This window comes from Coregonus clupeaformis, chromosome 24, assembly GCF_020615455.1.
Source record: "Coregonus clupeaformis isolate EN_2021a chromosome 24, ASM2061545v1, whole genome shotgun sequence".
NCBI lineage: Eukaryota > Metazoa > Chordata > Actinopteri > Salmoniformes > Salmonidae > Coregonus > Coregonus clupeaformis.
In genome coordinates this window covers 26,493,824-26,517,967 of record NC_059215.1, presented here as the reverse complement: position 1 = coordinate 26,517,967, position 24,144 = coordinate 26,493,824, and the positions used below count along the sequence as shown (strand labels likewise).

Here is a 24,144-nt window from a genome sequence, read left to right as displayed (position 1 = left end):
GGACAGAGGAGCCTCTTAAAGAAGAAGTTACAGGTCTGTGAGAGCCAGAAATCTTGCTTGTTTGTAGGTGACCAAATACTTATTTTCCACCATAATTTGCAAATAAATTCATTAGAAATCCTACAATGTGATTTTCTGGAAAAAAAATTCTCAATTTGTCTGTCATAGTTGACGTGTACCTATGATGAAAATTACAGGCCTCTCTCATCTTTTTAAGTGGGAGAACTTGCACAATTGGTGGCTGACTAAATACTTTTTTCCCCCACTGTATAACCTATGTTTCCCCCCACTTTGGTTCTGAAATCACCATCCCCCACTAATTAACTTGTCATTTTTGCAGATGAAGTGTTTGAGCTAGTAATGTATCAATATTTATCATTTACAAATTAGCTATGACATAGCCAATGATCATATAGCACAACTTTGGATTTTACACCCATCTGATTTTGACAGTTTGGACGTTTTTACGGAGTGATCTTCTCTTCTCCTCTTGCTTCGGCCATGCAGTGCGCCTTGCAAAACTGATTGCTGTCCTCGTTGTGAAATGATTAACTTTACCCTGTACAGTGAGGGGGAAAAGTATTTGATCCCCTGCTGATTTTGTACGTTTGCCCACTAACAAAGAAATGATCAGTCTATAATTTTAATGGTAGGTTTATTTGAACAGTGAGAGACAGAATAACAACAAAAAAATCCAGAAAAACACATGTCAAAAATGTTATAAATTGATTTGCATTTTAATGAGGGAAATAAGTATTTGACCCCCTCTTAATCAGAAAGATTTCTGGCTCCCAGGTGTCTTTTATACAGGTAACGAGCTGAGATTAGGAGCACACTCTTAAAGGGAGTGCTCCTAATCTCAGCTTGTTACCTGTATAAAAGACACCTGTCCACAGAAGCAATCAATCAATCAGATTCCAAACTCTCCACAAGACCAAAGAGCTCTCCAAGGATGTCAGGGACAAGATTGTAGACCTACACAAGGCTGGAATGGGCTACAAGACCATCGCCAAGCAGCTTGGTGAGAAGGTGACAACAGTTGGTGCGATTATTCGCAAATGGAAGAAACACAAAATAACTGTCAATCTCCCTCGGCCTGGGGCTCCATACAAGATCTCACCTCGTGGAGTTGCAATGATCATGAGAACGGTGAGGAATCAGCCCAGAACTACACGGGAGGATCTTGTCAATGATCTCAAGGCAGCTGGGACCATAGTCACCAAGAAAACAACTGGTAACACACTACGCCGTGAAGGACTGAAATCCTGCAGCGCCCGCAAGGTCCCCCTGCTCAAGAAAGCAAATATACAGGGCCGTCTGAAGTTTGCCAATGAACATCTGAATGATTCAGAGGAGAACTGGGTGAAAGTGTTGTGGTCAGATGAGACCAAAATTGAGCTCTTTGCCATCAACTCAACTCACCGCGTTTGGAGGAGGAGGAATGCTGCCTATGACCCCAAGAACACCATCCCCACCGGCAAACATGGAGGTGGAAACATTATGCTTTGGGGGTGTTTTTCTTTTAAGGGGACAGGATAACTTCACCGCATCAAAGGGACGATGGACGGGGCCATGTACCGTCAAATCTTGGGTGAGAACCTCCTTCCCTCAGCCAGGGCATTGAAAATGGGTCGTGGATGGGTATTCCAGCATGATAATGACCCAAAACACACGGCCAAGGCAACAAAGGAGTGGCTCAAGAAGAAGCACATTAAGGTCATGGAGTGGCCTAGCCAGTCTCCAGACCTTAATCCCATAGAAAATCTGTGGAGGGAGCTGAAGGGTCGAGTTGCCAAACGTCAGCCTCAAAACCTTAATGACTTGGAGAAGATCTGCAAAGAGGAGTGGGACAAAATCCCTCCTGAGATGTGTGCAAACCTGGTGGCCAACTACAATAAATGTCTGACCTCTGTGATTGCCAACAAGGGTTTTGCCACCAAGTACTATGTCATGTTTTGCAGAGGGGTGAAATACTTATTTCCCTCATTAAAATGCAAATCAATTTATAACATTTTTGACATGCATTTTTCTGGATTTTTTTGTTTTTATTCTGTCTCTCACTGTTCAAATAAACCTACCATTAAAATTATAGACTGATCATGTCTTTGTCAGTGGGCAAACGTACAAAATCAGCAGGGGATCAAATACTTTTTTCCCTCACTGTATATAAAAAAATGACCATATACACTGATTGTTTAACGCAAAACTACCAAAACTATTGCTGATGATGAACCTGAACAATCAAAATACAATCTATTGTAAACCCTGTTCAGCAGGTATAGCCAGATGAGAAGTGTCTCCAGTAGCTTACTTTTATTCCATTAAAACACAATTTTCAACAGCGCATAGATAACAATGACCTAGCAAATTACATACAACTAATAAAGCCTAAAATCAAGCCATTTTAGCATTTTAAATTCTGAAGGCCGCCTACCTCGCATTGGTCAGCACGCGAAACTGGGCACAGTGTGCAGTTTGACTAGGCTACTGATATTGCCTATGGCTGTTTGCCATGCAAAATCACTATCAATATCTGTCAACACAGTTACATCCAGTTTGACACTGAAGGAGAGGAAGCATCAGTTGTCACAAAAGATGAGAGGTATTTTCAAAAGGTAGAAAGAATGTAATATGAGCAAATACATTTAGTGAACCAGCGATTTGTAAAATTGTAATAGATTTTCTGACCGATGCATGCTACATTGGATCGGTTTGGGGTCCGTGGACCGATGCACTTGTATCTTAAACATTTGAATCGGGGACCGATGCGTATCAGTGAATCGTTACATCCCTAGTGTGGAGTATAGTATTCTACAGTATACTACAAGATTATATAGTAAGCACTACACGATCGAGGGATACTACAGTGTGTAGTATAGTATTCTACAGTATACTACAAAATTCTATATTAAGTACTACATATGATCAAGGGATACTACCGTGTGGAGTATAGTATTGTACAGTACACTACAGTTTACTACATAATTCTATAGTAAGTACTATACTATTCTGTAGTAAACTGTAGTATTGTTTCATGTGAGATATCACAAAAAAACTGCGAAATCCTGGAGGGACTAACGAGCTGTGGGAAGTTGCCTTATAAATCCTGCATTCCCTCTATGCTGTTTGCCTCTTGTGTATCCATGATCATGTTCATTAGGGCATGCAACAGAATAAAACAATTATATTTTTGCAACGGAAAACAGAAAACAAGCATTTCTTATTGGACCAGGTAGTCCTCTCCCTGTTTGAATCCATTGTCCTTCATTTGGTGCCTAATGAACACAACTCATCGACGCATGCAGGTACTACCTGTGTCTGCAGCTGAGAGACGACATGCTGTCCTGGCGTCTGCCCTGCTCCTTCGGGACCTACGCCCTGCTAGGTTCTTACACGGTGCAGGCGGAGCTGGGCGACTATGAGCCAGAGGAACACGGGCCCGACTACATCAGTGACTTCCGTTTCGCCCCCAACCAGACGAGGGAGCTAGAGGAGAGGGTGATGGAGCTTCACCGCAACTACAGGTCAGGGCCTGACCGGCCACGTGCCAGCTCGTCATTGTAAATAAAAAGCCTCCGGCACAGATCTACGCTGTCGGCATAGATTCGAATACAATTCAAATGGTAATTACCTAACAATTGCATAGTAGACACTTTGGTTTCATTGACACAAGCATCAGTATGTACCAGGGACGGACTGGGACTAGAATTAGCTAAATAATTATCATTTTGAGCAAAACCCATAATTTCCACAGGCCCACTGGGCTAAAAATTGACAAGCCCATCTGGCATTTGCCCAAACCGCCCTATGGCCAGTCCGCCCCTGATATGTACAATTTGGTACTAGGTCGTTACCAATTGTGTTGAATTCTCCATACATGAATGGATATGGATAGTAGCTAGACAATAAAATTAGTTACACACAATTGGCTCATGCAAACGCAAAGAGTTCTCACACTCAAAACATGCAGAAGTGTAACATTAATCAGAGCCTGAGAAGACCTCAAAGTCTTTGTGCCACAACCATATATCAACCATTAATTCCAATGAAAAACTTGCGTACCATAACCCAAACAGACCGATTGTTCTCTTTATTCAAAGTGCTGGAAGTTGTGGTGTGATAATAGTCCAATGACAGCCTCTGTGTTCTTCCTTAGGGGAATGAGTCCAGCGGAGGCAGAGGTGAACTTTCTAGAAAATGCCAAGAAGCTTTCCATGTATGGTGTAGACCTGCATCACGCCAAGGTACAGTATGAGCTATGGAAAGATGTACAAATTGTGCTTGTTTGTGGTGTGGTATGGTGGTGGTTGTGGTTGTGGTGTGGTGGTGTGGTGTGGTGTGGTGGTGGTGTGTGCGTGTGTGTGTGTACTGCTACATTATAGACAACAATGTAACTAACAATGTAAGGCTGCAATTATGGTTTAGAGTCATTTTAAAATAATAGTCACAAGATGTCAACTTGATAGCCTGTTCCAACCTAGCGATCATATTACTTAATCTTATCTATCTGGATTGGATCCGTATGATAGAGAGTGACACACACCCTTCATTGCAATCCCCAACCTTCCCTCCCTTCTGTTGCACCCTTTGTCTCTGACAGGATTCGGAGGGCATTGACATCATGCTTGGCGTCAGCGCCAACGGACTACTAATCTACCGTGACCGTCTGAGGATCAACCGCTTCGCCTGGCCGAAGATCCTCAAAATCTCCTACAAGAGGAGCAACTTCTACATCAAAATACGCCCCGGGGAGGTAGTCCAACCATATTATGTTATCTTGTAGCCTACATTATGCATCTTGTTTGACATGACAACACTTCACTTCACTCGAAGTCAACACTAACTCTACAAAACCGTTAAAACAGTTAATTGCAGCCAACTGTATAACTGTGACAACTCAGTTAAGTGCCACAAAGCATGAAATGGTAAAAAAGGTCAACCATTATAGCAATCTTTACAGTTGTTTCATGCTTTCACAATAGTTAGGATTTCGAGCATGGCTGCTGTAACCTGATGTGCCAGTTGTCCTATGCTAGCTTAATGCTACAGTGAGGGAAAAAAGTATTTGATCCCCTGCTGATTTTGTATGTTTGCCCACTAACAAAGAAATGATCAGTCTATAATTTTAATGGTAGGTTTATTTGTGGTCCTCTGTAGCTCAGCTGGTAGAGCACGGCGCTTGTAACGCCAAGGTAGTGGGTTCGATCCCCGGGACCACCCATACACAAAAATGTATGCACGCACGACTGTAAGTCGCTTTGGATAAAAGCGTCTGCTAAATGGCATATTATTATTATTATTATTTGAACAGTGAGAGACAGAATAACAACAAAAAAATCCAGAAACACGCATGTCAAAAATGTTATAAATTGATTTGCATTTGAATGAGGGAAATAAGTATTTGACCCCCTCTCAATCAGAAAGATTTCTGGCTCCCAGGTGTCTTTTATACAGGTAACGAGCTGAGATTAGGAGCACACTCTTAAAGGGAGTGCTCCTAATCTCAGTTTGTTACCTGTATAAAAGACACCTGTCCACAGAAGCAATCAATCAATCAGATTCCAAACCCTCCACCATGGCCAAGACCAAAGAGCTCTCCAAGGATGTCAGGGACAAGATTGTAGACCTACACAAGGCTGGAATGGGCTACGAGACCATCGCCAAGCAGCTTGGTGAGAAGGTGACAACAGTTGGTGCGATTATTCGCAAATGGAAGAAACACAAAAGAACTGTCAAACTCCCTCGGCCTGGGGCTCCATGCAAGATCTCACCTCGTGGAGTTGCAATGATCATGAGAACGGTGAGGAATCAGCCCAGAACTACACGGGAGGATCTTGTCAAGGATCTCAAGGCAGCTCGGACCATAGTCACCAAGAAAACAATTGGTAACACACTACGCCGTGAAGGACTGAAATCCTGCAGCGCCCGCAAGGTCCCCCTGCTCAAGAAAGCACATATACAGGGCCGTCTGAAGTTTGCCAATGAACATCTGAATGATTCAGAGGAGAACTGTGTGAAAGTGTTGTGGTCAGATAAGACCAAAATGGAGCTCTTTGGCATCAACTCAACTCGCCGTGTTTGGAGGAGGAGGAATGCTGCCTATGACCCCAAGAACACCATCCCCACCGTCAAACATGGAGGTGGAAACATTATGCTTTGGGGGTGTTTTTCTGCTAAGGGGACAGGACATCTTCACCGCATCAAAGGGACGATGGACGGGGCCATATACCGTCAAATCTTGGGTGAGAACCTCCTTCCCTCAGCCAGGGCATTGAAAATGGGTCGTGGATGGGTATTCCAGCATGACAATGACCCAAAACACACATCCAAGGCAACAAAGGAGTGGCTCAAGAAGAAGCACATTAAGGTCCTGGAGTGGCCTAGCCAGTCTCCAGACCTTAATCCCATATAAAATCTGTGGAGGGAGCTGAAGGTTTGAGTTGCCAAACGTCAGCCTCGAAACCTTAATGACTTGGAGAAGATCTGCAAAGAGGAGTGGGACAAAATCCCTCCTGAGATGTGTGCAAACCTGGTGGCCAACTACAATAAATGTCTGACCTCTGTGATTGCCAACAAGGGTTTTGCCACCAAGTACTAAGTCATGTTTTGCAGAGGGGTCAAATACTTATTTCCCTCATTAAAATGCAAATCAATTTATAACATTTTTGACATGCGTTTTTCTGGATTTTTTTGTTGTTATGCTGTCTCTCACTGTTCAAATAAACCTACCATTAAAATTATAGACTGATCATGTCTTTGTCAGTGGGCAAACGTACAAAATCAGCAGGGGATCAAATACTTTTTTCCCTCACTGTAGGTGTTATTTAACAGATTCTATTGAAGTGTCACTTTTGAATCTTATCTGGGGACTCGGTGAGCCACGGAATAATTGGGCATGATATGTTTCAATGTGGGCTATTTATAGCGGTCGAGTTACTATTCTTAAAGATTAGGGAAATGTGGCATGTTTTGTGGTCTTGGAAGTGGGAACAGTCTTCTTCTTCTTTTGCCAAGCATTGGGACTTTAAAGCATGGTGAGCTGCGTGTGAGGATATGCTTTCATCAGGGATTTTGCTCACTAGAAGTGTTAGTGTCTCATTTTGCTTGCACTGATTTTCTACTCCTAAAGTGATTATCTACCAATGGTTTTCCTCTGTGTTCTGCCTTCTACGGGCCTATGTATCTACAGAATGTTAGGACTCTATTCAATCTGTATCTCTGAAGCATTTTTAGAAATGTAAAGGTAAATTCAGATTGAGCCGACATATGCAGCATTTACTGTGAATGGAGTCTCCGCTAACACGGGAACATCGCCTTTAAATTTAAATGACGCTGTAACGCTTGAACTTTCGCGATACAGATTGAATAGACCCTAATCTGACACTGATATCTTCATTCAGGGATTGTGTAAGATCTTTTCTCCCAACTATCTAGTTCAAAATAACTAAAACCCACAGTGTAATTACTGTATGGGCCCAGTTTTCAGTACTGCTGTGTAGTGTTTGAATGACACACTCTTACTGTTGAGAGAATAGAGTACAATATGCAGGGTGCAATTTCCTTGTTTTTAGCAAGGGTCGTGAGGTGGTTCCACACACACACACACACACACACACACACACACACACACACACACACACACATACACACACATACACACACACACACGCTCCTTCACTCCTTTTATCCTCCACTCCTCCCCCATCTCTCACTCCTCCCCTCCACCCTCAGTATGAACAGTTTGAGAGCACCATCGGCTTCAAGCTGCCCAACCACCGGGCTTCCAAACGCCTGTGGAAGGTCTGCATTGAACACCACACCTTCTTCAGGTAGGCAACTGCCCTTCACTGGGGACACATGCACGTACCCGCACCCACACAAATATACTCAGCTGAAGACACTAAGCATCACACAGCTCATGCTACATTGCACAGCAACAATAAAATTAAAATAAAATAATGGTCACAAGCGCCAAAAACAACAGGTGTAGACCTTACCGTGAAATGCTTACTTAGAGTCCCTTAACCCACAATGCAGTTCAAGAAATAGAGTTTAAAAAAGATTTACTAAATAAACTGAAGTAAAAAATGCAATAAAAAGTAACACAATAAAATAACAATAACAAGGCTATATACAGGGTCAATGTGCGGGGCTACAGGTTAGTTGAGGTAATTTGTACATGTAGGTAGGGGTAAAGTGACTATGCATAGATAATAACAGATCAATGTAAATAGTCCGGGTGGCCATTTGATTAATTGTTCAGCAGTCTTATGGCTTGGGGATAGAAGCTGTTAAGGAGCCTTTTGGACCTAGACTTGGCGCTCCGGTACCGCTTGCCATGCGGTAGCAGAGAGAACAGTATATGACTTGGGTGACTGGTCTTTGACAATTGTTTGGGCCTTCCTCACACAGTGTGGTTGAGCTTTAAGAAACAGCAAGGAAAAAGACTGCAACGTTTAATCTAAGCACCAGCCACTCTTACCTCTGTAAAATCAATGCTCCATCTAGTATGACACTCTCTTCCACACTAGGAATTCCAGGCCTTGATACTCCCATACCTAAGTCAACATTATAACAGTCTAATAAGTACATTTCATATACAGTGGCTTGCGAAAATATACACCCTCCTTGGCATATTTCCTATTTTGTTGCCTTACAACCTGGAATTTAAATTGATTTTGGGGGGGTTTGTATCATTTGATTTACACAACATGCCTACCACTTTGAAGATGCAAAATATTTTTTCTTGTGAAACAAACAAGAAATAAGACAAAAAAACAGAACACTTGAGCGTGCAAAACTATTCACCCCCCCCAAAGTCAATACTTTGTAGAGCCACCTTTTGCAGCAATTACAGCTGCAAGTCTCTTGAGGTATGTCTCTATAAGCTTGGCACATCTGGCCACTGACCATTCTTCAAGGCAAAACTGCTCCAGCTCCTTCAAGTTGGATGGGTTCCGCTGGTGTAGAGCAATCTTTAAGTCATACCACAGATTCTCAATTGGATTGAGGTCTGGGCTTTGACTAGGACATTCAAAGACATTTAAATGTTTCCCCTTAAACCACACAAGTGTTGCTTTAGCAGTATGGTTAGGGTCATTGTCCTGCTGGAAGGTGAACCTCCGTCCCAGTCTCAAATCTCTGGAAGACTGAAACAGGTTTCCCTCAAGAATTTCCCTGTATTTAGCGCCATCCATCATTCCTATAATTCTGACGGGTTTCCCAGTCCCTGCCGATGAAAAACATCCCCACAGCATGATGCTACCACCATGCTTCACTGTGGAGATGGTGTTCTCCGGGTGATGAGAGGTGTTGGGTTTGCCCAGACATAGCATTTTCCTTGATGGCCAAAAAGCTCAATTTTAGTCTCATCTGACCAGAGTACCTTCTTCCATATGTTTGGGGAGTCTCCCACATGCCTTTTGGCGAACAAGAAACATGTTTGCTTATTTCTTTATTTAAGCAATGCCTTTTTTCTGGCCACTCTTCCGTAAAGCCCAGCTCTGTGGAGTGTTCGGCTTAAAGTGGTCCTATGGACAGATACTCCAATCTCTGCTGTGGAGCAGCTCCTTCAGGGTTATATTTGGTCTCTTTGTTGTCTCTCTGATTAATGCCCTCCTTGCCTGGTCTGTGAGTTTTGGTGGCCGGCCCTCTCTTGGCAGATTTGTTGTGGTGCCATATTCTTTAAAAAAAATTATAATGGATTTAATGCTGCTCCGTGGGATGTTCAAAGTTTCTGATATTTTTTTATAACCCAACCCTGATCTGTACTTCTCCACAACTTTGTCCCTGACCTGTTTGGAGAGCTCTTTGGTCTTCATGGTGCCGCTTGCTTGGTGGTGCCCCTTGCTTAGAGGTGTTGCAGACTCTGAGGCCTTTCACAACAGGTGTATATATACTGAGATCATGTGACAGATCATGTGACACTTAGTTTGCACATAGGTGGACTTTATTTAACTAATTTTGTGACTTCTGAAGGTAATTGGTTGCACCAGATCTTATTTAGGGGCTTCATAGCAAAAGGGATGAATACATATATACGCACCACTTTTCCATTATTTATTTTTTCATTTCACTTCACCAATTTGGACTATTTTGTGTATGTCCATTACATGAAATCCAAATAAAAATCCATTTAAATTACAGGTTGCAATGCAACAAAATAGGAAAAACGCCAAGGGGGAAGAATACTTTTGCAAGGCACTGTATCTGTATTCCCAGTCATCTAAAATCCATAGATTAGGTTCTAATGATTTTATTTAAATTTACTGATTTCCTAATATGAACTGTAACTCAATAACATTTTAGAAAATGTTGCGTTTATATTTTTGTTCAGTGTATATACAGTGGGGAGAACAAGTATTTGATACACTGTCGATTTTGCAGGTTTTCCTACTTACAAAGCATGTAGAGGTCTGTAATTTTGATCATAGGTACACTTCAACTGTGAGAGATGGAATCTAAAACAAAAATCCAGAAAATCACATTGTATGATTTTTAAGTAATTAATTTGCATTTTATTGCATGACATAAGTATTTGATCACCTACCAACCAGTAATAATAATATAATAAATAATATAATAATAAAGTAAGAATTCCGGCTCTCACAGACCTGTTAGTTTTTCTTTAAGAAGCCCTCCTGTTCTCCACTCATTACCTGTATTAACTGCACCTGTTTGAACTCGTTACCTGTATAAAAGACACCTGTCCACACACTCAATCAAACGGACTCCAACCTCTCCACAATGGCCAAGACCAGAGAGCCATTGTGGAGCCTTGTGCAAGTCCCAGCCTTGTGCAAGTCTACAATTTTATCCCTGAAGGACATCAGGGATAAAATTGTAGACTTGCACAAGGCTGGGATGGGCTACAGGACAATAGGCAAGCAGCTTGGTGAGAAGGCAACAACTGTTGGCGCAATTATTAGAAAATGGAAGAAGTTCAAGATGACGGTCAATCACCCTCGGTCTGGGGCTCCATGCAAGATCTCACCTCGTGGGGCATCAATGATCATGAGGAAGGTGAGGGATCAGCCCAGAACTACACGGCAGGACCTGGTCAATGACCTGAAGAGAGCTGGGACCAGAGTCTCAAAGAAAACCATTAGTAACACACTACGCCGTCATGGATTAAAATCCTGCAGCGCACGCAAGGTCCCCCTGCTCAAGCCAGCGCATGTCCAGGCCCGTCTGAAGTTTGCCAATGACCATCTGGATGATCCAGAGGAGGAATTGGAGAAGGTCATGTGGTCTGATGAGACAAAAATATAGCTTTTTGGTCTAAACACCACTCGCCGTGTTTGGAGGAAGAAGAAGGATGAGTACAACCCCAAGAACACCATCCCAACCGTGAAGCATGGAGGTGGAAACATCATTCTTTGGGGATGCTTTTCTGCAAAGGGGACAGGACGACTGCACCATATTGAGGGGAGGATGGATGGGGCCATGTATCACGAGATCTTGGCCAACAACCTCCTTCCCTCAGTAAGAGCATTGAAGATGGGTCGTGGCTGGGTCTTCCAGCATGACAACAACCCGAAACACACAGCCAGGGCAACTAAGGAGTGGCTCCATAAGAAGCATCTCAAGGTCCTGGAGTGGCCTAGCCAGTCTCCAGACCTGAACCCAATAGAAAATCTTTGGAGGGAGCTGAAAGTCCGTATTGCCCAGCGACAGCCCCGAAACCTGAAGGATCTGGAGAAGGTCTGTATGGAGGAGTGGGCCAAAATCCCTGCTGCAGTGTGCAAACCTGGTCAAGACCTACAGGAAACGTATGATCTCTGTAATTGCAAACAAAGTTTTCTGTACCAAATATTAAGTTCTGCTTTTCTTATGTATCAAATACTTATGTCATGCAATAAAATGCAAATTAATTACTTAAAAATCATACAATGTGATTTTCTGGATTCTGGACCTGCGAAATCGGCAGTGTATCAAATACTTGTTCTCCCCACTGTACATATACAGTACCAGTCAAAAGTTTGGACACCTACTCATTCAAGGGTTTTTCTTTATTTGTATTATTTCCTACATTGTAAAATAATAGTGAAGACATCCAAACTATGAAATAACACATATGGAAACATGTAGTAACAAAAAAATTGTTAAAGAAATCAAAATATATTTGATATTTTAGATTCTTAAAAGTAGCCACCCTTTGCCTTGTTGACAGCTTTGCACACTCTTGGCATTCTCTCAACCAGTTTCATGATGAATGCTTTTCCAACAGTCTTGAAGGAGTTCCCACATATGCTGAGCACTTGTTGGCTGCTTTTCCTTCACTCTGCGGTCCAACTCATCCCAAACCATCTCAATTGGGTTGAGGTTGGGTGATTGGGGAGGCCAGGTCATCTGATGCAGCTGTGATGTGTGATTTGAAGGAGTCAGGCGCAGGAGGGTAAATCACAGAATACAGAGTTTATTCCGAAATACAATGTTATGCAGAAATGCGTCAAACAGTCCAGTGCACAAAACAGGCGCACTGGAACCAAACAGGCACACGGGGAAAATATACCCCGGCAATACAAAATACACAGAGCTCAACCGAGCTCCACTCTCCACACACTAATCAATCACCCACAAGGACAAGGGGGCAGAGGAACACTTATACACATACTAATGAGGGGATATGAACCAGGTGTGTGTAATAGACAAGACAAAACAAATGGAATGATGAGATGAGGAGTGGCAGTGGCTAGAAGGCCGGTGACGATGAACGCCAAAGCCTGCCAGAACCAGGAGTGGAGGCAGCTTCGGAGGAAGTCGTGACAGTACGACACCGGCCTCGGGGATGGCCAGAAGGACGCGGAGCAGGGCGAGCCGGATGGTGACTGTGGTAATCCCTCAACAGGGAGGGGTCGAGGAGATCCCTCACTGGAACGCAGCACCGTTCCTCCGGACCGTACCCCTCCCACTCCACGAAGTACTGAAAGCCCCCACCCGACGCCTCGAATCCAGGATGGAACAGACGGAGTACGCCGGGGCCCCCTCGATGTCCAGAGGAGGGGGAGGGACCTCCCGCACCTCAGACTCCTGGAGTGGACCAGCCACCACCGGCCTGAGGTGAGACACATGGAACGAGGGGTTAATACGATAATCATGTGGGAGTAAAAACCTATAGGTAACCTCGTTTATCCTCCTCAGGACTTTGAACAGCCCCACAAACTCAGCTCAACTTCCGGCAGGACCGGCGGAGGGGCAGATTCCGGGTCGATAGCCAGACCCGATCACCCAGTACGAAGACCGGGGCCTCACTGCGGTGGCGGTTGGCCTTCTGACGACGTACTGCGCGTTGGAGGTGGACGTGAGCAGCGTTCCATGTCTCCTCCGCGCGCCGAAACCAGTCATCCACCGCAGGAGCCTCGGTCTGGCTCTGGTGCCACGGTGCCAGAACCGGTTGGTAGCCTAAAACACATTGGAATGGCGTTAGGTTAGTGGAGGAGTGACGGAGAGAGTTTTGGTCATATTCGGCCCATGGCAAGAACACTGACCACTCCCCCGGCCGGTCCTGGAAGTAGGTCAGGCTGACCGAGTCCCCCAGACGGTCCATGAACGCCTTCCAGACCTTGGATGTGAATTGGGGACCCCGGTTAGACACTATGTCCTCTGGTACCCCGTAGTGCCGGAAGACGTGTGTAAACAGGGCCTCCGCAGTCTGCAGGGCCGTGGGGAGACCGGGCACAGGAAGGAGGCGGCAGGCTTTGGAAAAGCGGTCCACAACGACCAGGATGGTGGTGTTACCTTGAGAGAGGGGAAGATCAGTAAGGAAATCAATACTCAGGTGAGACCATGACCGTTGTGGAACTGGTAAAGGCTGTAACTTACCCACTGGGAGGTGCCTAGGTGCCTTTCTCTGAGCGCACACCGAGCAGGAGGAGACATACACCCTCACGTCCTTAGCCAAGGTTGGCCACCAGTACTTTCCGGTCAGGCAGCGCACTGTACGACCGATACCTGGGTGACAAGAGGAGGGGGACGTGTGTGCCCAGTAGATCAGACGGTCACGGACAAGAGCAGGCATGTACTGCAGCCCAGCTGGACCCTGAGGTGGAGATGGCTCTGTGCGTAACGCCTGCTCTATATCCGCGTCCATCACCCATACTACCGGCGCCACAATGCAGGAGGAGGGAGTATGGGGATGTTGTCTCTGGGCCTTTCCTCTATGTCGTACAGCCGTGACAGTGCGTCTGCCTTCACGTTCTTCGTACCCGGGATGTACAGTTGAAGTCGGAAGTTTACATACACTTAGGTTGGAGTCATTAAAACTCGTTTTTCAACACTTTTTTTTTGGGGGGGGGGTTAAAAGGATTACTTTATCCTATCCCAGGTATTCCTTAAAGAGGTGGGGTTTCAAATGTCTCCGGAAGGTGGTGAGTGACTCCGCTGTCCTGGCGTCGTGAGGGAGCTTGTTCCACCATTGGGTTGCCAGAGCAGCGAACAGTTTTGACTGGGCTGAGCGGGAACTATGCTTCCGCAGAGGAAGGGGAGCCAGCAGGCCAGAGGTGGATGAACGCAATGCCCTCGTTTGGGTGTAGGGACTGATCAGAGCCTGAAGGTACGGAGGTGCCGTTCCCCTCACAGCTCCATAGGCAAGCACCATGGTCTTGTAACAGATGCAAGCTTTAACTGGAAGCCAGTGGAGTGTGCGGAGGAGCGGGGTGACGTGAGAGAACTTGGGAAGGTTGAACACCAGACGGGCTGCGGCATTCTGGATGAGTTGTAGGGGTTTAATGGCACAGGCAGGGAGCCCAGCCAACAGCGAGTTGCAGTAATCCAGACGGGAGATGACAAGTGCCTGGATTAGGACCTGTGCCGCTTCCTGTGTAAGGCAGGGTCGTACTCTCCGAATGTTGTAGAGCATGAACCTACAGGATCGGGTCACCGCTATGGGGTTGAGATCTGGAGACTGGCTAGGCCACTCCAGGACCTTGAAATGCTTCTTACGAAGCCACTCCTTCGTTGCCCGGGCGGTGTGTTTGGGATCATTGTCATGCTGAAAGACCCAGCCACGTTTCATCTTCAATGCCCTTGCTGATGGAAGGAGGTTTTCACTCAAAATCTCACGATACATGGCCCCATTCATTCTTTCCTTTACAGGGATCAGTCGTCCTCGTCCCTTTGCAGAAAAACAGCCCCAAAGCATGATGTTTCCACCCCCATGCTTCACAGTAGGTATGGTGTTCTTTGGATGCAACTCAGCATTCTTTGTCCTCCAAACACGACGAGTTGAGTTTTTACCAAAAAGTTCTATTTTGGTTTCATCTGACCATATGACATTCTCCCAATCCTCTTCTGGATCATCCAAATGCACTCTAGCAAACTTCAGACGAGCCTGGACATGTACTGGCTTAAGCAGGGGGACACGTCTTGCACTGCAGGATTTGAGTCCCTGGCGGCGTAGTGTGTTACTGATGGTAGGCTTTGTTACTTTGGTCCCAGCTCTCTGCAGGTCATTCACTAGGTCCCCCCGTGTGGTTCTGGGATTTTTGCTCACCGTTCTTGTGATCATTTTGACCCCACGGGGTGAGATCTTGCGTGGAGCCCCAGATCGAGGGAGATTATCAGTGGTCTTGTATGTCTTCCATTTCCTAATAATTGCTCCCACAGTTGATTTCTTTAAACCAAGCTGCTTACCTATTGCAGATTCAGTCTTCCCAGCCTGGTGCAGGTCTACAATTTTGTTTCTGGTGTCCTTTGACAGCTCTTTGGTCTTGGCCATAGTGGAGTTTGGAGTGTGACTGTTTGAGGTTGTGGACAGGTGTCTTTTATACTAATAACAAGTTCAAACAGGTGACATTAATACAGGTAACGAGTGGAGGACAGAGGAGCCTCTTAAAGAAGAAGTTACAGGTCTGTGAGAGCCAGAAATCTTGCTTATTTGTAGGTGACCAAATACTTATTTTCCACCATAATTTGCAAATAAATTCATTAAAAATCCTACAATGTGATTTTCTGGATTTTTTTTCCTCAATTTGTCTGTCATAGTTGACAATAACAGGCCTCTCTCATCTTTTTAAGTGGGAGAACTTGCACAATTGGTGGCTGACTAAATACTTTTTTCCCCCACTGTATACACGTACTAATGAGGGGATATGAACCAGGTGTGTGAAATAGACAAGACAAAACAAATGGAATGATGAGATGAGGAGTGGCAGTGGCTAGAAGGCCGGTGACGACGAACGCCGAAGCCTGCCCGAACCAGGAGAGGAGGCAGCTTCGGAGGAAGTCGTGAAAGCAGCACTCCATCACTCTCCTTCTTGGTCAAATAGCCCTTACACAGCCTGGAGGTGTGTTTGGGGTCATTGTCCTGTTGAAAAACAAATGATAGTCCCACTAAGTGCAAACCAGATGGGATGGTGTATCGCTGCAGAATGCTGTGGTAGCCATGCTGGTTAAGTGTGCCTTGAATTCTAAATAAATCACTGACAGTGTAACCAGCAAAGCACCCCCACACCATCACACCTCCTTCTCCATGCTTCATAGTGGGACCCACACATGCGGAGATCATCTGTTCACCTACTCTGCGTCTCACAAAGACACAGCGGTTGAAACCCAAAATCTCAAATTTAGACTCATCAGACCAAAGGACAGATTTCCACCGGTCTAATGTCCATTGCTCGTGTTTCTTGGCCCAAGGAAGTCTCTTCTTCTTATTGGTGTCCTTTAGTAGTGGTTTCTTTGCAGAAAGTCGACCATGAAGGCCTGATTAACGCCGTCTCCTCTGAACAGTTGATGTTGAGTTGTGTCTGTTACTTGAACTCTGTGAATCATTTATTTGGGCTGCAATTTCTGAGGTTGGTAACTCTAATTAACTTATCCTCTGCAGCAAAGGTAACTTTGGGTCTTCCTTTGCTGCGGCGGTCCTCATGAGAGACAGTTTCATCATAGCGCTTGATGGTTTTTGCGACTGCACTTGACGAAACTTTCAAAGTTCTTGAAATGTTCCGTATTGACTGACCTTCATGTCTTAAAGTAATGATGGACTGTCGTTTCTCTTTGCTTATTTGAGCTGTTGTTGCCATAATATGGACTTGGTATTTGACCAAATAGGGCTATCTTCTGTATACCACCCCTACCTTTTCACAACACAACTGATTGGCTCACACGCATTAAGAAGAAAATAAATTCCACAAATTAACTTTTAACAAGGCACACCTGTTAATTGAAATGCATTCCAGGTGACTACCTCATGAAGCTGGTTGAGAGAATGCCAAGAGTGTGCAAAGATATCATCAAGGCAAAGGGTGGCTACTTTGAAGATTCTAAAATCTCAAATATATTTTGATTTGTTTAACACTTTTTTGGTTACTACATGATTCCATATGTGTTATTTCATAGTTTTGATGTCTTCACTATTATTCTACAATGTAGAAAATTGTAAAAATAAAGAAAAACCCTTGAATGAGTAGGTGTGTCCAAACTTTTGACTTGTACTGTGTATAACTACAACTAAACCAGACACATGTACAGAAATAAAACTGCTTGTAACACAAATTCTGTGTGTTATGTAGACTTATTTTGGAAAAGTCAAGGACGGAGAGGATATGATTAAAAAAATGGCAGAGTAATTAAACATGTAAATTCATAAGGACGATCTCGGCACATCTAGTGTTAATGGGTAATAAAAAATACAAACATTATAGTGTCTAGCTATTTAAAGCTTCATACTCATACCGAGTCTCTCTATAGGTTAGTGTCTCCAGAACCCCCTCCCAAGGGCTTCCTGGTGATTGGCTCCAAATTCCGCTACAGTGGGCGGACACAAGCCCAGTCGCGTCAGGCCAGTGTGCTGATCGACCGGCCAGCTCCGCAGTTTGACCGTTCGGTTAGCAAGAGGTACCTGCTGCCCCGCAGTGTGGACGGAGGTAAGCACCTTACTATTACTGTACTATAACATCATGAGTATGTACTACAAACTCACCACTTAGAATATTGGCCCACTCTGTAAAAAAAAAAATGTATGCCTCTTTGTCAGGTAGGTCCTTGTTTATTCATTGTTATTTCAAATTTGCATCAGTACGTTGCATCAGTACCCTCTTAGAAAAAAGGTCTCCAAAAGAGTTCTTCGGCTGTCCCCATAGGAGAACCCTTTTTGGTTCCAGGTAGAACCCAGAGCTGCAACACACCCATAGCCGTGGGAAGTAGGGGCTCTGAGGCTGCTGCAGCACCCCCTAAAAAATCTGAATTAAAAATATATATTCACAAACGTAGTGCACTGGGCTTTTACAAGTCCTGTATCTTGAAAAAGCTGCCAAGATGGCGTAGCAGTGCGGTCGTGTTTTCTGTAGTGTCCTCATGTAAATAGCCAGTTTTTTTGTTTTTTGGTCTTTTTCGTATATATTTCTCAATCTCACTTTCCATCCTTTAACTAAATATACTTTCCTGCAACCCGCCTCACCCAATGTGGAACGGATTCTATTATTTCTTTATACCTTCTTATCTAGAACCTCCGGCTGAAACTAGCCAGCTAACTAGCTACTTGCTATTAGCCACCATTAGCGGTCTTCACCATTGTCCGTGGCCTGCACTACCTACCAGCCAGCTCTAGCCTGGACAATTATCGGCCAGTCTGCACATCGCGCTATCGAGCCAGAGCATATCGGATTTTCTGCCGGAATCACTGAATCACTGGACCTTAACACCGGATCATCGCAACTAGCTAGCTGCAACCGAATGGCTGTTGTTGTTGATGGCTAATCACCACTGTCCCGAAGCAAGCCCCAGTTAGCCTTGAGCTAGCCTCGAGCCAGGCCCATCTCCCGGCTATCTACCTCTCTGTCAACCGGACGGGACCTCCTAGTGTTGACACGGAGCCCCGCCGATCCATCACGACTGGTCTGCTGACGTAATCGTCTGATGTGGTTTCAACAAGCTTCCTGTTGCGACGTCCACGAAGATCCATCTGCTAGCCCCGGCCCGCTAGCACACGCAATCAACAGCCGTGCCTCCTGCTCGCCTGTGCCGTAGCAGCTACTGAACTGATCCCAGACTCACCTATTGCTGTTCACTGGACCTTATGATCACTCAGCTACACAGCTGATGCCTGCTGGACTGTTCCTTTATATGGTACCTCATCCTGTTTATCTGTTTAGCCTCAGCTCAAACTTTCGTCGCCATTACCAGCTGTTGTCTTAGCTCTCTCAAATAACACCTGTGATTGCTTTATGCCTCTCTCCCATGTCAATATGCCTTGCCTATTGCTGTTTCGGTTAGTTCTTATTGTACTATTTCACTGTAGAGCCCCCAATCCCGCTCAACCTGCCTCAGATAGCTCCTTTGTCCCACCCCCCACACACGCGGAGACCGGCTCAATCGGTGCCTCCAGTGATGCTATCTCTTTCATCGTTACCCAACACTTAGGTTTACCTCCACTGTACTCATATCCTTCCATATCCTTGTCTGTACATAATGCCCTGAATCTATTCTACAACGGCCGGAAATCTGCCCCTTTTATTCTCTGTACCCAACGCACGATAAGACCAGTTCTTAAAGCCTTTAGCCGTATCCTTATTCTATTCCTCCTCCGTTCCTCTGGTGATGTAGAGGTTAACCCAGGCCCTGTAGCCCCCAGTATCACTCCTACTCCCCAGGCGCTATCATTTGTTGACTTCTGTAACCGCAAAAGCCTTGGTTTCTTGCATGTTAACATCAGAATCCTCCTCCCTAAGTTTGAGTTATTCACTGCGTTAGCACACTCCGCCAACCCTGATGTTCTAACAGTGTCTGTATCCTGGCTTAGGAAGGCCACCAAAGATTCAGAAATGTCCATTCCCAACTACAACATTTTTCGTCTAGATAGAACTGCCAAAGGGGGCAGAGTTGCAATCTACTGTAGAGATAGCCTGCAGAGCTCTATCATACTATCCAGGTCTGTGCCCAAACAGTTTGAGCTTCTACTTCTAAAAATCCACCTTTCCAGAAATGTCTCTCACTGTCAAACGCTCCCTAAAACACTTCAGCGAGCAGGCCTTTCTAATTGACCTGGCCCGGGTCTCCTGGATGGATATTGACCTCATTTCCTCCGTAGAGGAAGCCTGGTTGTTCTTTAAAAGTGCTTTTCTCTCCATCTTAAATAAGCATGCCCCATTCAAAAAATACAGAACTAAGAACAGATATAGCCCCTGGTTCACCCCAGACTTGACTGCCCTTGACCAGCACAAAAACATCCTATGGCGTACTGCATTAGCATCGAACAGCCCCCGCGATATGCAACTTTTCAGGGAAGTCATGAACCAATATACACAATCAGTTAGGAAAGCAAAGGCTAGCTTCTTCAAACAGAAACTCCAAAATGTTTTGGGACACTGTAAAGTCCATGGAGAATAAAAGCACCTCCCAGCTGCCCATTGCACTGAGGCTAGGAATCACTGTCACTACCGATAAATCTACGATAATCGAACATTTCAACAAGCATTTTGCTATGGCTGGCCATGCTTTCCACCTGGCTACCCCTACCCCGGCCACCAGCTATGCACCCTCCGCTGCAACTTGTTACAGACCTATATCCATCCTGCCCTGCCTTTTGAAAGTATTTGAAAGCCAAGTTAACAAACAGATCACCGACTATTTCGAATCCCACCGTACCTTCTCCGCTATGCAATCTGGTTTCCGAGCTGGTCATGGGTGCACCTCAGCCACGCTCAAGGTCCTAAACGATATTATAACCGCGATCGATAAAAGACAGTACTGTGCAGCCGTCTTCATCGACCTGGCCAAGGCTTTCGACTCCATCAATCACCGCATTCTTATTGGCAGACTAAATAGCCTTGGTTTCTCAAATGACTGCCTCGCCTGGTTCACCAACTACTTCTCAGATAGAGTTCCATGTGTCAAATCAGAGGGCCTGTTGTCTGGACCTCTGGCAGTCTCTATGGGGGTGCCACAGGGTTCAATTCTCGGGCCGACTCTATTCTCTGTGTATATCAATGATGTCGCTCTTGCTGCTGGTGACTCTCAGATCCACCTCTACGCAGACGACACCATTTTGTATACATCTTGCCCTTCATTGGACACTTTGTTAACATACCTCCAAACGAGCTTCAATGCCATACAGCACTCCTTCCGTAGCCTCCAACTGCTCTTAAACGCTAGTAAAACTAAATGCATGCTCTTCAATTGAACGGTGCTTTCACCCGCCCGCCCAACTACCTCATCCCCATATTGTTATTTATTTTGCTCATTTGCACCGCAGTATCTCTATTTGCACATCATCTTCTGCATATCTATCATTCCAGTGTTAATACTAAATTGTAATTATTTTGCACTATGGCCTATTTATTGCCTTACCTCCATAACTTATTACATTTGCACACACTGTATATAGATTTTCTATTGTGTTATTGACTGTACGTTGTGTTTATCCCATATGTAACTCTGTGTTGTTGTTGTTTTTATCGCACTGCTTTGCTTTATCTTGGCCAGGTCGCAGTTGTAAATGAGAACTTGTTCTCAACTGGCTTAACTGGTTAAATAAAGGTGAAATAAAAAAATTAAAATTAGCGGACCGATGTAGCGCATGCAACCCCCAAACATCTTCCCATGGCTATCAACGCACCTTTGAATCACTCCTGGCCATAATCTATGTTCTGACTCCTGAATCAGTTTACCCTGCCTCAACTGTAAGGAGATAAATACTTACATGTAAAATGGATGTCAATGTAAACAAATTGTATAATCTCGATCAATCATAATTTACAGTATAGACAACGTTGACCTTTCTCTTGTTTTCTGTGAGCCAGGGCTGACTAGCTTTTCTCTCTTCTCTCCGACATCCCTTGTGTGCCCTGCCCCCTACCCCCAACTCCCTGCCCAGCCTCAGCCCTGGGAGACAGCATGGACCAGCTGTCCCAGCGCAGCTCCAGTGATCACACCCAATTCCTGTCCAGGGAAGACCTGGAACAAGAGGGTAGTCTGGACCTAGACCAGGATCAGGATTACCAGGAACAAGACCAGGAGTATCAGGATCAGGATGAGGAGACTGATGGTGTTGCCACGTCCACCAAGACCATGGAGCTGAAGGTACAAGGCGAGGCAAGGGTGGCGGACCCTATATTCATAGTAGATGATGGCTCCCTTTTTTCTTGAGTCCTCTTCGTCATGAGGATCACTGATCACAGGTGAAAGGATAAAGGATAGTTTTCTGCCATTTTGTAAGTAAGTATTTGGACAAATTCACAGTGTATTAAAGTAGTCAAACGTTTAGTACTATTTGGTCCCATATTCCTTGCACTCAATGACTACATCAAGCTCATGACTCTACAAACTTGTTGGATGTATTTGCAGTTTGTTTTGGTTGTGTTTCAGATTATATTTTGCCCAATAGGAACTGAATGGTGAATAATATATTGTATCATTTTGGAGTCACGTGTATTGTAAGTAAGAATAGATGTTTCTGAACACTTCTTCATTAATGTGGATGCTACCATGATTATGGATGAATCGTGAATAATGATGAGTGAGAAAGTTAGAGGCACAAAGATCATATCCCCCCCCAAAAATGCTAACCTCCTCTGTTATCAGTAATGGTGAGAGATTAGCATGTTTTGTTGTAGCCTCTGTAGCCTTCTCACTCATCATGATTCATTCATTATTTTTTCTTAATCATGGCATTATCAGGATTAATTTAGAAGTGTTCAGAAAAATCTTATCTACTCACTAAGAAATAAAATTACTCCAGTCATCATTCACCATTCAGTTCCTATTGGGCAAAACATAACCCAAAGCACAAACAAAATAAACTGTGAATGTAGTTGTAGTCATAGCATGCTGTGGTCCTCTGTAGCGCAGCTGGTAGAGCACGGCGCTTCTAACGCCAAGGTAGTGGGTTCGATCCCCGGGACCACCCATACACAAAAATGTATGCACGCATGACTGTAAGTTATTATTATTATAGGAATATGTGACCAAATACTACACTTTTGACTTAATACACTATAAGTGAATTTGTCCGAATACTTAAGACTTCTTCAAATGGGGGGACTAGATACATAGGCCGTGTCCGAATGCGAAAATCGTTTTATAGTTTATACGTTTTATAGAATGTGACATTTCTGCTTTTCAACTAGTAGAAATCGCTGCACAAAGGAAGATAATTGTCTTTTCACACCCACGTGTGTTTGACAACAGCTGATAATCAGAATAGGTGACTCGCTCTACAAAAATGAACGAATGGCGGGGAACAAGCGCGATAGTATGTAGTTTAAGTAAGTAGTAGGCAAGACAGATTTCGGACACGGCCATTAGGTGCTTTAATTTCTAAATGGTAAAACTGATAATGAAAATACCCTCAAATAAAAGATGACATTATGTACTGTCGCCTCTTATGAAATATTCGATCTCAAATCCAAAATGCTGGAATATAAATCAGGGGTGGGCAAACCTTTTGGCTCAATGGCCACATCGGGATTTCGAAATTCAACGGAGGGCCGCACACATCTTCTTTTAACCGATTTGTTTGTCAAACAACACAGGATGTAGTTTGCCCACCCCATACAGTGAGGGAAAAAAGTATTTGATCCCCTGTTGATTTTGTAAGTTTGCCCACTGACAAGTCTATAATTTTAATGCTAGGTTTATTTGAACAGTGAGAGATAGAATAACAACAAAAAAATCCAGAAAAACGCATGTCAAAAACGTTATAAATTGATTTGCATTTTATTGAGGGAAATAAATATTTGACCCCCTCTCAATCAGAAAGATTTCTGGCTCCCAGGTGTCTTTTATACAGGTAACGAGCTGAGATTAGGAGTACACTCTTAAAGGGAGTGCTCCTAATCTCAGCTTGTTACCTGTATAAAAGACACCTGTCCACAGAAGCAATCAATCAATCAGATTCCAAACTCTCCACCATGGCCAAGACTAAAGAGCTCTCCAAGGATGTCAGGGACAAGATTGTAGACCTACACAAGGCTGGAATGGGCTACAAGACCATCGCCAAGCAGCTTGGTGAGAAGGTGACAACAGTTGGTGCGATTATTCGCAAATGGAAGAAACACAAAATAACTGTCAATCTCCCTCGGCCTGGAACACCATGCAAGATCTCACCTCGTGGAGTTTCAATGATCATGAGAACGGTGAGGAATCAGCCCAGAACTACACGGGAGGATCTTGTCAATGATCTCAAGGCAGCTGGGACCATAGTCACCA

At 44.5% G+C, this 24,144-nt stretch overlaps 1 protein-coding gene across 5 annotated transcripts in view; it reads left to right on the top strand.

The window, feature by feature from the left end:
- LOC121538371 (protein 4.1) overlaps positions 1-24,144 on the top strand; it is an 82,907-nt gene that overhangs the window by 32,670 nt on the left and 26,093 nt on the right. For all 5 annotated transcript variants that reach the window (XM_045207135.1, XM_045207133.1, XM_045207132.1 and 2 more), the window contains exons 6-11: positions 3,306-3,524; positions 4,157-4,244; positions 4,601-4,753; positions 7,732-7,829; positions 17,689-17,864; positions 21,812-22,017. In XM_045207135.1, coding sequence (XP_045063070.1) covers positions 3,306-3,524; positions 4,157-4,244; positions 4,601-4,753; positions 7,732-7,829; positions 17,689-17,864; positions 21,812-22,017 — 940 coding nt within the window. The remainder of the gene's footprint in view (positions 1-3,305; positions 3,525-4,156; positions 4,245-4,600; positions 4,754-7,731; positions 7,830-17,688; positions 17,865-21,811; positions 22,018-24,144) is intronic.